Here is a 17,551-nt window from a genome sequence, read left to right as displayed (position 1 = left end):
TTGCAAAGCCATGGCATGTCATCAATCAAACAAGGACTCTACAGTCATCAGTGGTTTGCATCACTAACATTGGGTCTTTTCCAGCTAAACCCACATTAACTACATATTTTTCAAGATGTGGCCTTGCAGCAGGGGTGGGGAAAAGCCCTTTTCTCCTGGTCTGGGACCGATTCTCGATCTCGGAGATGTGCGTTTGCCGGGCCCACTTTTGTCATTCTTGTCGGTACAAAGCACCTATCCATTTCTATTACTGGAACAAATTCAAAGGCTTGCAGGGCTAGCTCTAGGTGAGCAAAACAATTCACCAAATTATCTTCAAATGTGCAAAATCCAGTTATTTTTCAACAAAATACCAATTATTACATTAAATGTTTCGCCAGATCAAAATAAAACTTGCCAACTATTCCTGAAATTTGCAATTGGCGAATTTGGCGAGTGGCAGAGTTGGCCCTGGCCCTGGGATATTTGGTATTCAACAGTGCTAGTTGCACCCTATGTCATAAGATATCTGCTGCAACACAGCTAAATTTGTTAATCAGTAGCAGCTAGTGGTATTTAACATGCACTTTTCAACACAACTCACCCACTTTCCCCACAGAGGATATCATAACATACCCACTTTCCCCATACATAAGAAAACACAACACATCTACTTTCCCACTTAGAAAATAACATCACACCCATTTTCTCACACAGAGAAATTGAGTAACATAACACACCTTGTTGTAAAGCGGTCTGTAACGGAGAAAAGTTTCCATCTACAGGATCGATCCTTTGATCCATTGCACCTCGAGTGAGCACTGTACCAGCGAACTACATCCTGTTCTACTGATTTGATGCATCATAAGACACTAAATGTTAGTGTCATGCAGCCATCAGTAGTACCTGTTAGTCAACAACAATCATGCTTATACTATTGAAAACCTTTATTTTTCTGAAGAAAATCTTACACAAATGTTAAGAATAGAAAGATATTAAAATTATTTTAAAAATATAAATAACGTGTTAGCAGCAAAAAGATCAAACAAAGCGACCATGAATTTTTTTTTTCTATTTGGAATAATTTTGACAGTGATGAATGCAAAAATTCAAACATTAAGCAATAAATAATAATAATTTTAAAAAACAGAAACAAGCTACCAATGACACCAGTGCAGTGTTCATTGTTAAATAAAATAAAAACAAGACTTGTTTTATTAAAACATAGAAACTTTATAATCCGTAACTGCATTCAACAAAAATGCTAAGAAAACTCCCCATATACAAAACACAACAGGTGTGAAATTGGTCAAGAAATTTTAAGATTATACATGCAAATAAAATATTCACCATTAAATACTTAGCTAACTGATGGTACAAACAGTTCAATTTACAAGATTCCAAATAAATAGCAACCTACAATATATACTTTCCTCTCTTAAAAAAAATACAGCTCCGAAAATAAACAAAATATAGCATAATTTTCTTTGTTTTTCAAACTCGGTTACATATTACAGTGTATTACAAAATATGAAACATTCTAATACTGAATCACTTAATAAGAATAAATAAATAAATACACAGCATACACAGTAAAACTAAATCTTTTTTTAAACATTAAAATGCTTGTACATGCCGTGTTCTAGTACATAACATAGGTTTCAACATTTGACAAACCGTTTACTGCAACACAAGACTATGATAAATCTTGACTCTGACAAATATTTACTATAACCTCAATAATACCACAACCACATGAACTGAACTGTTACAAAAAAAAAAGGTAGGTGAAAATGTTCGTTGTTCAGCACATGCATGGGATATGGATATTTAACAAATTTAAATCTAACTTGAGGACAAATATGTTTTATTATTTTAGATATATGAATCATTTCACCATTCATGGGTCATCAATTTCAAGGATCTATGTATTCATGTACTTAATTAAATAGTCATACATATACCATTTGAAAAACCATCTACTGATGAATTACATTTGAAAGTGATTTGTTATTACAAATGAAATGTCAGAAGATAAAGGAAAAATATAGGATGCCTTAATGATAGGAATTAGTACAAGCAATCTTTGGCATATACACCTAGTTGTTGTTAAAATGAAAATTATGCAAATCTAAATATTTGTGTTTTGTTTAGTTTGTTGAATATGTTAACTGGCACATTAATATTATACACATTTTAAAAAAGAAAATCTCAAAACCAAAACGGACACGTTTGCCACCCATGATGAACTCAACGCAGAGGAGAGCTGTAATGGTACTGCATGTGTGTTTTCTTATGTGAAATTATGCTATATCTTCATTGACAGCAATTTTATTTCAATTTAACAAGTCTTATTTTAACCCAGGTTAAATCTTCTGACCACATGATTTAACAGTCAACTATAAAATGACATATAACCCATTGTGGAGTATCGGATTAAATTTTAATTTTCTCCCATCCCTCCAACCCCAACCTTTGTACTGAATAGACATTTAGGTTAAAAACAAAACATTTTATGTTGTAAGTTTAGCCCTGAACAAGTCGGTTTACATGCAATTTACCCCCACCCATAATTTTGCCATATTTGTTACAAAAACATCAATCGTCAAATATTGAAACCTATGTAAACAAGAAAACAATTGAGACATGCCAGTGATCCTTGTGATATATAAAATCATGTACTAAAAAAAATAACAGCAGCTGTTTATTTATTAATGGAATATTATAGCATGCAAATGGGTATATATCTTGGTTAAAATCACAATATTGATACAATCACTGTACTGACATATATTAAGTGCTATAAAAATAAGCAATACGAATACAATGACATAATAACCAAAATAGAACATCTCCTGAAATATTGCACTTGTAAGTTTCTGCTTAATCCCAACACCAACAGAATAAATATGGAAACAGTGACTTTTAACAGGCAACTTGAAAATGAAATCCTCGACTAAGATGTGTTAGTGAGCTATATTAAAAAAAAATAAAAAAAATGCAGAAACAAAAAAAGACAACACTTCTAGTAATTTGTATTTATGTGTATGTGTACGTGTACGTGTGTGTGTGCTCACACACATCAAAGCAGATGAAGGAGAACATCTAATATTGTTCAATTCAAATTAACCACGTTTAATAATTCTGTTATCTAAAGAAAATATATCTAGTTATGCTTACCAAAATTCACATAATTAATAACTCTTCTGTTAAGACTTAATTAATTAGTTAATTAATTGAAAGAAAATAATTCAATTGTAATTTATTTGCAGTGAAAAAGATGGAACAAAACAACCATGAAATTATCTACTTGTAAATTTTAATATATTAGATGGAATATATAATAAACAAGTTCATGCTGGTGAAAAAATAGATAGAGACAGAGACAGGGTTAAAGTGGCAAGCACTGGGATTTACACTTTCTGTAACAATCTGTAAATAAATAAATAAATAATGGTATCTTCAATTTGCCCATTCTTTTAGAACAAGCAAATTGCAGCACCATTTTAATCTGTTCTCAGAATTTTTCTTTATTCAAACAAGAACAAAAAAAATATATAAATAATAATAATAGTAATAATAATAATAATAATAATGTGACAACAAGTTGCCACGTTATTGACTAGCATTTGTATTTGCACTTAAAAATATCATCTGATGGCCTGTACTCTAATTAAATATAAAATTCACATGCAGAAAAATATAACTGGCCACAGAAAAATAAATACAGGATAAATACATATCTACAAGTGAAACATGAGTAAATAATTTTTAATTATATCACTGTCGTAATAAATTTTATTTCCACCAGTCCATCAATCTGCCACTAAAAGCATAACACACTTTCATTTACACAATAGTGACAGAGAGATTCACAGAAAACTGAAACAACATTTAACGGATACACTCTGCTAATTTTAATACAAAAACATAATAAATATATTAAACTGAGTATCAATGTAAACGGATAACAAATAAGACACTTTGTGTTTCAGAGTTTTGTGAATACCAGTTGGCAGAAAAGTAAAACAACAAAATAAAATTATAGCTTTGTGGAACCATGGTTTAAAATAAAAAAACCAACATGTATGTTTATAATCACTACCCAAGTTTTTTTTTTTTAACTTTAAATTTCATATTTTTAATGTTCAACAAAATCTTGTTGGCTCGAACTCAGTTTGGTCAAATTCTCTATACTTCTTAAACAAAGCATGGAATTTTAAAAAATACAATCTTTGCTTTCAATCATTGGTCAAACTGTCTACAGGTTGAAGTCACATCTTCCACTTAATAATCAAATCAAAGATTTAGCAGTGTCCATTATGTTTCATTCTGTTTCAAACAGTTAAATTAAATAACAACATAACACTTGTGTTGTCACATATTTAAACAGTTATTGCAAGCTCACAACTGATTTTGCTGCCAACTTTAAATGCATATCAATCCTTCCCCCATCCAATAACACTGTTTGTATATGATATAAATGCAATGTTGGATTACTATGTACTGATATAATTCCTTTAAATAAAGTTAAATGAATAAACTTAACAAATTTATTTACTGTATCAAATGTTCATAGTTGACACTGATAGGAATGAAAAAATATCATGACACTGCCCTTCGGCAATCTTTTTATTATCATCATCGACATAAACTTTGTTTTGTCTCAATTACCATTCATATTCACTATCTAATCAATAGTGAAAACAAGGATTAAGCATTTGTTCACAAACTGTGTTCAAGGCAAAAGTTACCTTACAGTATTTTTAGTTATTTGTTAATTTAGTTTTTCTTCTTGGGAATTACAAATCAAATCAAACAGAAAAATGTTGCAGATTTCGGGGGGGGGGGGGGAAACCCCCATTCTTTCCACACATTTACAACAGAACTTGTAAATGTTTAGTTTGGTTCCACATTCAAGCGTAGGTAATTTTGTTTTGCTAGTTTTACCATTTATACAACTTAAAAATAAAGTGAATAAAAAATATGACTCTTTCTACATTAACAATGATAATATAAAAAAGGAAATATAAAATGTACTTCAAAAATAGCAAAATTGTAACAAACAAAAAATCATTGAAGCTAATGATCAATAAAGGAAAATTTACAGTAGTGTGCACATTTTGTTTTTAACATCTGATTAGAACCATTGTCCAACTGGACTCAACAAACATGTTTCAATGCTGAAACAAACAGCCAACCTGGTGTACATGTCAAAATGGTATTATTTCATTTCTGAATTTTTTACAAGATTCACTTAATGATCACAGTTAATGTTATTTAACCCGCAATTGTTTCAGTGTGGAAAAATATAACCGTACAAAAGTCTTTTGTAATTGTTTCATTGTGAATGAGCTAGCAAGTTATTAGAAAATGATCACAGATCTGTGAATAAAGGCAATGTTAAGCACTGTCAACTAAGTCAACAACATAAGGAAAGACATCAACTAAGGATAATAAATAAAAACAATCTGAGTAGATCTCACAATTGTAGATTATGTGCATCAATACCCTTCCTAATGTTAAATATGGAAGCATATCATTTGTCTCACTGCTTAATTGCTAACAATATAAAAAACAGACAAAAGTACAAAATACCCAACATCTAGTTATTCAAAATATGTTGTAGATAAAAAATAATGTGAATTTTTTTTTTTATTATAAACATCATGCAAAAATTGAAAAAGTTCAAAATTCAGAACAGCGTAACAAATTCTGCAAACTGCAAAACATTAATTATAGTCGATGCAATGGTTCATATTTTTCAATATCACCTAAAAATTATTTTATCATTCATACACGCAAATAACATTCTACTTGGTGAAATAATAAAAGGTACCAATGCTACATATTATTTAACACCGAGCCCCTATGGAAGCCAAGTAAGTCTGAAATTTGTGTACGAATTTCATTTAAGTAATCAACTGTATCAATAAATAGTAACAAAGATTGGAAATCAATGCATTCTAAAATGCACATTGTCACAATCACAGATCCCAAAATTAAAACCGAAACCAAAACTAACATACAAACTGAGTCCACTCTAAAAGACTACATACCCCCACTGTAATAATTCATCCTCACCTCAGAATATTATCAGGTCATTTTTCATTAATACACGTAAATGACAAGAAGTCTCCATGGCCACAACTGTGACAAATGTTTTCACTTTTGACCATCACCAGACTTCATACGGTAAATACGTCAAATGTCCAGTTCTTCAACTGTCTCTAACTTCAAATGTTACATTTATATACCCCCACACACCTAACTTTTACATCAATTTCGAAAATCCTGAAATAAAGTATATTAGTTAGCAAAAATAATGATTTGAGGAATAATTATTATGTATCTTTTGTACTTACTACTGCAGTAAACAACTGAGAATAATCCGAAACGGTAGAACACCAGTAAAGATGATGGTAAAAATATTGTCTGTTATAACACTGACAAACTGATGTCAAAGTATGTTGACATACATGCATGCATATTACATAATTCTACCATTTTAACATAGTTTATACATGTTTTTCACGTATTGCTATTTCATCAGTAGTGATTATAAAACAAATCAATGTAATTCTTTATGATTTAACAACAAAACATTAGTTCATCCTCTTTGAGCAAAATATAACTGTTATCGCACAACCTTTAAATAAATTGCACAATTTTTGCTCAAGAGCACATTACTTTTAAAAAAAAAAAACCCAATAAAATATATGCTTAAGTCTCACTAGATCATAAGATGGGCATTTCCAAAGCCTTATGGCACTATTAACAGGGAATGCATGTGGGGTAATGCCATGGCACATTGTGCCCTTGATTTATATTCCTAGCTAATTACAATCATTATAAACTGATTTCATTTGTCCAAGGAGGGCATTCTATGATTCATGACGGCTTCGTACAAAAAGTGAATGTGTTAAGTGAAATCACAGTAATTGTTATAAAAAAGAAATGGCAATTTAGTAACAAAAATAGTTTCTGCATGCAATGAAAGATTTCAGTTTTGCGCAAATGTATAAAACTGACTATATAAATAGTAATCTTACAAAGTGATAAATGCTGAAAGTTCAAACGAACATGTTACAATTAACATACAATTCTCTCTACAAAATATATTTTCCCTGCAAATTTACACATATGCATAACCACATTATGGAACTGGAAATTCATTTTTGACTAGATATGATATCCACACAACAAGAATTTTTTTTTGTCTAATCTACAAATGTTAAATACGGCCCAAAACAATTAGTCTACGTATTCTCTCAACTTTGACCAAAACACCAAAATGCAGACTGAATCTCTAATACATATTAATAATATATATTTATCTCAAAAAAGACTATAAATTTGACAAGATTCACCACTGGCTTGCAAACCATCTATTTCATAAACATACATGAAACTTCTTTGGTATTTTGAGATCATGCCTTTGTCTTAATAGCAAGCACAGATGTAAATATTTTTCATCTTGAGGCATGTGTCACTTTATGCATTCACTGGCAAGTAAGTAGTATCACTCTGTGGATAGCATACATGTATGTTTTGCTGAACAATGGCCTACGGTTAACAGGATAAATATGTAAAGTAGTATCAATCTGAAACAATTATTTTAAAGACAATATCACAATAATAATAATGAGGCAACCCTGAAAACATTAAAACATATATAAAAAGGTGGATGAACTTGAAAAAAGCAGAAGCCCTATTAAAAGATGGCAGTTCATTAGTTACTTCCTGTTTTGTTCATCCACATGATCAACAACCTAGCACCAACGAAATGGCACTGCTCTTGGCCTATCAGCTCCCTCTTTGACAAGAGGCTTGTGAAATTCTCTTCCTGGACGAGAATGAATTTGTGCCCAACAATACTCGCAGTAGTACTGCAAGCATGTAACATTTGCACAAAAGAAGGGTGCAAACTTGCCTCCGCACCTTGCACCTTGGCATTCATCACACATCTGATCATCAAGAACGTACGGCTTTACTTCAACCTAAAATAAACATAGGAATGTGTAACAACATCATGTTGCTTTTTAAACTATGGTGTAGTTAGGGGATACCTATATTGTATCTGACCAATTATGGGCGTTAATGCTGGTTTTACTGTCACAATTGAATTTTTCCCCCTGCAACTCAAATCCATTAAAATTTACTTAAGTATTGCAGTCATCATCACACACAACCCCTGCAATTGCCCGTGGCAATTAAGCAATGCTGTGGAGAGAAAAAAAAGAGAAAGAAATGTTTTATTTAACGATGCACTCAACACATTGTATTTACGGTTACATGGTGTCAGACATATGATTAAGAACCACAGATATTGAGAGAGGAAACCTGCTATTACCACTTCATGGGCTACTCTTTTCGATTAGCAGCAAGGGATCTTTTATATGCACCATCCCAGACAGGGTAGTACATACCACAGCCTTTGATATACCAGTCGTCGTACACTGGCTGGAACGAGAAATAGCCCAATGGGCCCACCGATGGGGATCGATCACACACCGAATGCGCATTAAGCGAGCGCTGTACCACTGGGCTACATCTCGCCCCCTGCTGGGTCAAAGACAATATTTTAAAGTACGAATGTCCAAATAAACAGAGAGAATGTGTAAATACATTTTTGGAGAATGCCTATAATTTCTGAAATGTTAATGTTGGTTTTAATGCCACAAATGGATATGATTAGCCGATCAAAATTCGCATCAAGCAGATTGAATTACAATTGGTGTCTCAACATAAACCCAAAATAAACAAGCTACTATATTAAAACATTATCTAAAAACATTCAACATAATAATGTCTTGCATTGATCTTTCAGAAAATGTACACAGTAATTAAATTTATAAAATAACATTTAGTGAAATATCGAACATATTTGTGAAATAAGAGTTACTAGCCACTGGCGAGTTTTGATGTTATCACCAATTTAAACATGGTTTGCACCACTCACCAAACCAATATCGTTGGTTAGGACGATTTACACGAATTGCATATGAACATTTGGTGACTAGTTCTTTGAATATAAAGATAAACTGATGCTAAAAAACAACAAAAAGAAAATTTCATGTGTTCAGACTATTCTGTTTGCTTCCAATGTAAAAGTAACTGTTGCACTCACAATTTCATTTACTAGAAATATGAACATTAAGTTAACATTACCAGAATTATGTTAAATCCAGTCCAAGAAAGGAAAGAATGCTGTGATGCTGTGAAATTTTGGAAAGAGTGATGACAAAATAATTGACAATCTGCCAGGGGTGGGGAAAAGCCCTTTTTTCCTGGTCTGGGACCGATTCTCGATCTCTGAGACCGAAATTATTTTTTAAAAACACGCGTTTGCCGGTCTCACTTTTGTCATTCTTGTCGGTCCGAAGCACCTGTCCATTTCTATTATTGGAACAAATTCCTATCAGTTAAGCGGACCGGCCAGCCCAGACATTGGTATCTCGTGCATGATTTAAAATAATAAATAAATAGTGGTCAATAGTGGTCTGGTGTTTCAGACGTTTGTGATTTTAAAGTCTGCCTAAGTATATCGCCAGTCACTGAAGTCGGACCTACAGTAGTGTCAATCGACTGCCACTAGGCTAGACATTTGTCAAAGTCGCTGAGTCGGTCAAGAGATTACACAGACATTAACGATAGCACCATTCTTGGTTTAGAGAGCCATCAAGGCATTACACTCCAATTAAAACAAAGGACCCAGAATTGGCAACTGGTTACAATCAACATCTGTCAACACCTGTGTACGGAGCTCTGTCTGGTCGAGTGTCCTAGTCCGAAGCAAGAGGCTTTTGTGCAATACAAACTGCTTAAAATAGCATAAAATAAAATGAAATAATCTATAAATGTATTTATTGTTGACTGTTCAATGTAGTGTATCCAATAATTATAAAGGATTTTAAAATTAACAAACGGTTTTCACCTTTTTTTTTAACAAGTGGGAGTAAGCAGAACAGCTACATGTACTGTTATCTCAAGAGCCAGTAGAGGTCAAATTTCATCCAATCAGTGATGACGTTATTACTCCATTTGTCTAAACATGTGCTAGCTAAGGCTGTCAAACGCTTCAACGGTGCCATCTTTTATTAATTTTCAAGATACAGTACTGAGTACGCGTACTTTTTATACATATATGGGAATTAAAATTCATAACTTTTATTCCTTTTTTATATTATTTATTCTATTATGTAAAATATATACAATTTGTGTGGGTTTTCACTGATCATATGTGATTAATTTTTTTTTTTTTTTTTTTTTCATGTTAATCGTTTCGCGTTCATGATTCAAGATAAAACTATACAAATATCACTATGATTTTTAAAAAAACTATTTGGCAAATATCGTTTTTTTAATTTTTAATTTTTTTTTTTAATTCCTCCTCTCCCAACTGAAAGTGATTTTGAGAACATATTGGTGCCAATTTACACTACTTTTTATAAGCTTACCCGTTTGTCAATATCACCATGCTGAAGCTGGACAAATCTTGCACTAATAGCAGCAATATAGCTCTGTTGATTAGAAAATGCCACTCGTCCTGCTCCCTTAGGATATTTTAACTCAGGATCTGTATCAATCCCTGCATAGCAGACTCCACCATATAAACGATCCATAATCATTGCAAGTTCAACTGCAAAACAATGTGAGCCACAATACAATAATTGCAAAATTACTAAGGACATGCAGCAGCTATTGCTTACGACAAGAGACAGCATTGACCAAAACATATAATTAGTATAGTTTGCATTAATATGACATTTGGGAGAACATAACCTAACTGTAACAGCATACATATGACCTTGGATAAGAAACGCAGAAAACACTGTTAGGTCTCGTGATGCAGGGGCATAGCATAGTATAGATGGGGTAGAGGGTGGGGTTTTGAATTGAAACCAGTGGACTCTTTTTGTCTATTTTCCCAGGACATCTATATGAATAGCCCAATACTTCATTAAAAAAAGTTATAGCTGAACTCCTCCAGTCTATGCCTGAGAAATGGGGTGGGTACTTTGAGGTTTTTATTAGAGACTAGAGTTTGCTGTTGTTGTTAACATGTATCCAATTAACAAAACCTTTTTAACCTTTAACTACTGGATTAATTTTTGACAAAAACCACATTGAGTGGGTACAAGTTTACAATTTTTTTCTGACATATATTCACTTAAATGTTTTATAAATACATGAAATAAAGTTCATATATGAATCGGTAAGTATTATTTTCGTGGGTTTTTGTAAATTTTATGATTTTTAGATCAGTTAATGGTGATTAAAATTAGGGGAAAAAATCTAAAAAGTTGCATTTACTTACAGGCATTTGTGACCAGCTGTCCAGTTTTTATGTCCATTATTCCCGATAACAGTGGGTTTCTGACCAGATTTTTTTTAAAACCCGAACTATGATTCATATTGGAATATTTGGTGATTTTCATTGTTGGTAAAACGATCAAATTTATTATCAAATTAGCTGTCACAATCAGCTATCGATCCCTGAAAATGACTGCGACATGCCGCCATTGTTGTCAAGCAAAAATACTTGCCGAAAACCACTTTTTGAACTTTCAAGGTATTTTTCAATTGAAAAAATCAAAATAAAATCAAAAAGATTTTTTTTTAAAATGGTGGCTTTTGTGTTGATTTTTTTCAATTAAAAAATACCGTGAAATTTTTAGTTCAAAAAGTGGTTTTCGGCAAGTATTTTCGCTTGACAACAATGGCGGGACGTCGCTGTCATTTTCAGGGATCGATAGCTGATTGTGACAGCTAATTTGATAATAAATTTGATCGTTTTACCAACAACGAAAATTACCAAATATTGCAATATGAATCGTAGTTCGGGTTTCGGGAATAATGGACATAAATACTGGACAGCTGGCCACAAATGCCCGTAAGTAAACGCAACTTTTTCGATTTTTTTTGGGCTAATTTTAATCACCATCAGCCGATCTAAAAATAATAAAAATTACAAAAAAGACACGAAAATAATACTTACCGATTCATATATGAGCTTTATTTCATGTATTTATAAAACATTTAAGTGAATATATGTGAGTAAAAATTATAAACTTGTACCCACTCAAAGTGGTTTTTGTTAAAAATTAAACCAGTAGTCTAAAGGTTAAATCATACTTTACTTAGATTTTATTGTTTAGATTTTCAATTTCTGTACATTCGAAGTGTTTTTGGTCATCCTGGTGTTTTTAATATCACAAAATGCATTTCTCATATTTTTTAAAAAGCATGTGCGTCTGATAAATGAGTTATGGAGTCGAGTTTTAGTCTATTTTTAGAAGGCATTTCACCATTTCAAAGTCACAGACTCCTGTTTCACTCATTTGTAACTTTATCCAAATGTGTTACAGGTTTGTAGATTAACTAAACTTAGTGTTAATTTTCATGGGTTAAAACTAGGGTATGTCCCTTTAAGAATATATGCAAAGCATCAACCAAAATCATATCGTAAAGGTTAAGAACAATAACAGGAAACTTTCTGGTACCTCTAAAATGAGGTATTTCATGAAAATCAACCTTTCGAGTATTCACATTATCAACAAACTTAATAATAGTAGTCAAATAATAAAACCAGAGATAACAAAATGTAGCTTTTTTGTCCATATATTAATAGCAGTCATTCTCATAAGCTTTTTGACACATTCATATCTTAGTATTATTACCAAACACAGAAGGAAAAAAAAGCATAACCTTCACATACACTTTTATTAGTTTTGGATTGTATGTACCTAGTTTAATTATCAGTCTTGGTTCAGGATTATGTAACAGATAATACCACCACTGACAGTGATTTTAGTTCATATACATGTAGAAATATGTAGGCTTTTTATAACTGCCCTAAGTTATGAGTGGTTATAGCTGTTTTACTGCTGAAGAGTGGTTCAAATTTCATATTATAACAAAATCTGAATGCTCATTAATTAACGACAAGTTTAAAAACACACATGACCAAAGTGTATTATTTTAATTTTGGCAAGTGGAGTTTTCCTGCCTAATTTTATTTTATTTTGGAATTAAAACTGTTCAGAGGCCTTGTTTAATGGTTAGAAAAATATTAGTTTGAGACGTATATTTACCTGCACGCAATGGTCTTGGTACACCCCCAACAAATATTGTTTTTCTAGGATCCAGTGGTTGTGATCCATCCATTACAAAATCAGAATCACTTAAATTCCATGGTCGAATTTGAACCTGTTTAAAAGAAAATAATATAGAAAAATTTCATGTACTAAACAGTTGTTAATACTTTCACAAGCATACAAAGTGTACTCGTTTTTATTAACCACTTAAGGGTACATGAAAATTGTCAATTTTGAAAGTAAAGTTTTATAGATGTCCCCCCCCACCCCCCAATTTTAAATGCACATTAACATACACACACAAACACCTCCCCATTTCAATGTTTTTTTATATGATATGCATGATATAAAATCAAACATTAATTTAGAAATTCTGATTATTAAAAAGAACAAATTTAGAGGAAAAAACAACAGAAAAAGTTTAGTTTATTACAAGAATTAATTTTAGGAAACTGTTCTTACTACATAGTTGCAAGTGACATGTTTTACATTGACAATAAATAGCTACAAATTAATTAATTACATCACAACAGTAGGTAACAGACTTACTGGTTTATCCTTCATTGTAGGGCTGGAAACACACCAATACAATTTATCCTCATCCATTAAACAAGCTTCAATCAGATGCTGTACTGACATTTCATCTTGAAATATCAAAAAGCAATATCCTGAAATTAAAAGTGCATTGAATAATAACAAATCAATGTCAGTTGTTAAAAAATTAGCTAGCTTAACCAGTGATTAAAAGACATTTTCAAAACCAAGGACTCTATCAATACAAATAATAATTAAAAACATGAATGTTCAGATTTGACTTACAACAACCAAAGGTATACATTCATTAACAAATCTAAAGTTACCGTGACATTGCCAGTGATTTGGGGATAATAAAGGCTTAGAAGGGGGAAACAAATGTAAAGTTTATTTTGCATTTGTGCAAAGATAATTTGAAAGAAAATATTAAGATAACCAAGGGTTAATTTAACTAAGCTCTGAACAATTGGACCTAGATTAAATTAGTACATGGCAATAAAAACAAAACTAGGAATCTCTTTCAAACGGATTACAAAACATAATGATACAATCATCTAAGTGTAGGATTACTGTCTCAATTAAAATCTGTTAGATGCTAAACATAAACAATTATTATTAACAGATGAAAATTGATTATTCAGAATTCAATTAATGTTTTTATGAGTTCATAGGTTCTAGAATACGGTGGTCCAATGCCATTCTGTTTTTAGACTTGGACCACCAAATAATTCCTATAGACCGTCCAATGGCCAGTGGACACACACAAAAATTTTATAAAAATATTTTACTGTTGATTATTTCACAAACAGCAATTGTGTGACCATAATCACACTCGTTCCTATTCCATTTATGTCTATCTTGAGAAGAAAAAAACATGACACTAAAGTAATATTTAAATTATATTTGGATTAAATTATATATTTGGTTTATCATTTATTTAATCGTAATATTAAAAATCATAGTTATATGAATAAAATAAATGGATTTTAGTATAACTTAAAAAAAGAAAGAAATGTTTTATTTAACGATGCACTTAACACATTTTAATTACGGTTATATGACATCAGACATATGGTTAAGGACCACACAGATAGAGAGGAAACCCACTGTCGCCACTTCATGGGCTACTCTTTCCGATTAGCAGCAAGGGATCTTTTACACGCACCATCCCACAGGATAGCACATACCACAGCCTTTGCTATACCAGTCTTGGTGCACTGGCTGTGACGAGAAATAGCCCAATGGGCCCACAGATGGGGATCAATCCCAGAACGACCGCGCATCGAGCGAGATATAACTTGAAACACCTTTTTTTCTATACTGAAACACAATGAAAACGCAAAAACAACTTTTCATTGCAAATAACGACAAACTATTAATGACTTGATGGATAATGTAATATGACATTAATGACTGGTATTCATGAGATACATTCACATGGAAACATGGCCAGTTATCGTCAGTAATAGAGTTGCATTCATAATCAAAAAGTTCAACCCCTCATATATCAAGGTCAGTATCTGGTGTGTCCACCATTCGCCCGTGAGTATGCGTGAAGACAACAGGGAAAGGATTGGCACAAATAAGCCACAAGAATGTTCCTCCACTCCTCCTGCAATGCCTGTGCAAGCTCAGCGACGTTACGCGATGGTGGCTGGCGGTGACGTACACAACGTCCTAAATCTGGTGAAACGGCGATACTGGCTTGTTGCAGGAATGCCTGGGTAATTCTTGCAGTATGTGGATGGGCATTGTCTTGTTGAGACAGAAGGGGACCTCCTGGTCTTCGGTGACGCCGCAAAAGTGGCTGGAGAACTGGTCTTAGAATAACATCAACATAACACTGAAATCACAGTTGATTGCCCCCAATACCATCAGACAACCGCCGCCAAACCGATCACGTTCCCTCACACTTCCGTCAGCGTACTGTTCATGGAGTCTTCTGTACACATGTGCTCTTCCATTGGCAAAGGAGACAGATAAACGGGACCCATCTGAGAAAACAATGCTCCGGTAAAAGGCTGGTGGATGATTACCATTCTGGAGAGCAAACTGTAGTCTCGCAGCACGATGTGGCGGTGTCATGATGTTACCGTTGTACGGGCGTCTGCATCTGAGACGGATGACCGTCATCGGATGGATAGGCCTTCCATGATGTCCTATGGTGTTGCTTGCTGTCATCGTTGCAGTTCTGAACTGGCCACGGAGGTGGTGTTGTCGAATCTGCCGATCTTGGCGTGGGGTCGTAACAGGATGTTGACCAGGTCGAGGTAGATCACGGACACTCCCGGTCTGTTGATGACGTTCAACAAGTCGTCCAATAGTTGAAGGTCCTAGCAACTTGGCTTTGCGAAGTCCCCCCTTGAACCATGCCCAACGCTCGCTCCCTTTGTTCTTCTCTGAGTTGTGGCATTCTTAATGTGACGAGGAATACGACACCGTTAAGTGACTTTTATGTGTCCACATACTAGCATTTCATGTGCATTGCATACAGCATGATTGAGCATATAGTGAATACATTTCACACCATTTTGTGTGTTTCTGCTATTGTATGTCTAACGAGAACAAAACCAGGATTAAAACCCAGACAAAAGTACCAATCAATGGCTTCCTCTCATAAATTGTTATTTTAAGTCCAATAAATATATTTTTCATTAATCACAACAAAATATTGAAAAATATGTTTTGCATTTTCATTGTATGTCAGTATAGAATGACAAAATATTTTGAATTTTTTAATATAATTATTATTTTGAAAAAATAAATCATAATACCTTTTGGAGGGAAGTAACTTTTGGATTCTGCTTTATGAGGCCAGTCAACAACAAGCGGTCCAAACCTCCTGAATGCTGCTGTAATTTCATCTGTTAAAAGCAATGTAATATGTGTGAAATAAAATCAACACATCTATGATCAAATTCATATGACCACAATTTTGAATATGAAGCAATAGGTTTGTGAACAGTGTTCTTGCTGGGTTTGTTTCATTTTCAATTTTGTCACAATAGTTTCAGAATTCTCACTAGATCTGAAATACTGTCAAAAATAAGACGGAAAGCAAAACCTGCTTGTTTAGTTAATTATTAGAAAGTATATTATGCACTTTGAATGGCATTTGATGGTCCTGCATGAAGTAGTAAGAAAGATATGTCCTAGACAAGGATTTATTTTAATGTGCAGTACACCACAAAAATGTAGGTCACAGTGGCCCAGTAATGGCAGGAAACATTTTAGTTCAGTATCAATTTGCTATGTAACTTTTAGAGATCGCTACACAATTTTGAAACATTAAACAGTAGTTGCTAATCAATTTTCAATTGACTAGAAATATCGCTAATCAAGATTTTGAAAACAAAATGTTCAGTGAATGGTATGCAATACCACCGCCTCATCCCAAGTTGTTCCTGCATTTGAGGTTTGATGGTTCTGCTACATTAGTAGGACAAAGATTTCTTTTAATATACAGTTATTTTTAAAACATAGGTCAGAGTGACCTAGTAATGGTATGCGACACATTGCCATCTTAAGTTGTATATTCATACAAGGTTTGATGATCCTATACAGGGATTTATCCGGGCATTCTGTGGTACCGAACATGGACCCCATCCGAAAAGCATGTGACACTGGAAATTCTCAATTTAATGTGTAAATATATCTTTAATTGTGTAAGTTCTGGTAAATTAGTTTAATAATGCTGCATTGCCTGAATGAATAAATTGAAAAACATCCCAGTTATGAATAAATAGTGCTAATTTTCCCAATCCCATCAGGCATAGGACCCTGTAAAAAAAATCCATAATATGGTGTCCATATTTATTCTGCTGGAGTTGAACTTTGTTTTTAGCAGTCCAGTTTGTTCAAGATGCTAACATTTCAGTACAAAAAATCAATCCATTTCCAAGACAGGGTAGGTCTTGGTTTTAATTTTTGGGTACAGA

The 17,551-nt window shown here is 33.0% G+C and overlaps 1 protein-coding gene across 2 annotated transcripts in view; it reads right to left on the bottom strand.

Annotated features, from left to right (window-relative positions):
• Window positions 1–911: 911 nt before the first annotated feature.
• LOC121383274 (cytoplasmic polyadenylation element-binding protein 2-like) overlaps window positions 912–17,551 on the bottom strand; it is a 33,101-nt gene continuing 16,461 nt past the window's right edge. For both annotated transcript variants that reach the window (XM_041513188.1, XM_041513189.1), the window contains 5 exons: window positions 16,388–16,477; window positions 13,629–13,747; window positions 13,077–13,191; window positions 10,440–10,621; window positions 912–7,979 (listed from right to left, as the gene is read on the bottom strand). In XM_041513188.1, coding sequence (XP_041369122.1) covers window positions 7,752–7,979; window positions 10,440–10,621; window positions 13,077–13,191; window positions 13,629–13,747; window positions 16,388–16,477 — 734 coding nt within the window. In that variant the 3' untranslated portion in view covers window positions 912–7,751. The remainder of the gene's footprint in view (window positions 7,980–10,439; window positions 10,622–13,076; window positions 13,192–13,628; window positions 13,748–16,387; window positions 16,478–17,551) is intronic.

The sequence above is a fragment of the Gigantopelta aegis genome, chromosome 10 (assembly GCF_016097555.1).
Source record: "Gigantopelta aegis isolate Gae_Host chromosome 10, Gae_host_genome, whole genome shotgun sequence".
Classification (NCBI taxonomy): Eukaryota; Metazoa; Mollusca; class Gastropoda; order Neomphalida; family Peltospiridae; genus Gigantopelta; species Gigantopelta aegis.
The sequence above is the reverse complement of the archived record's forward strand: the minus strand, read 5'-3'. Positions and strand labels throughout refer to the sequence as shown.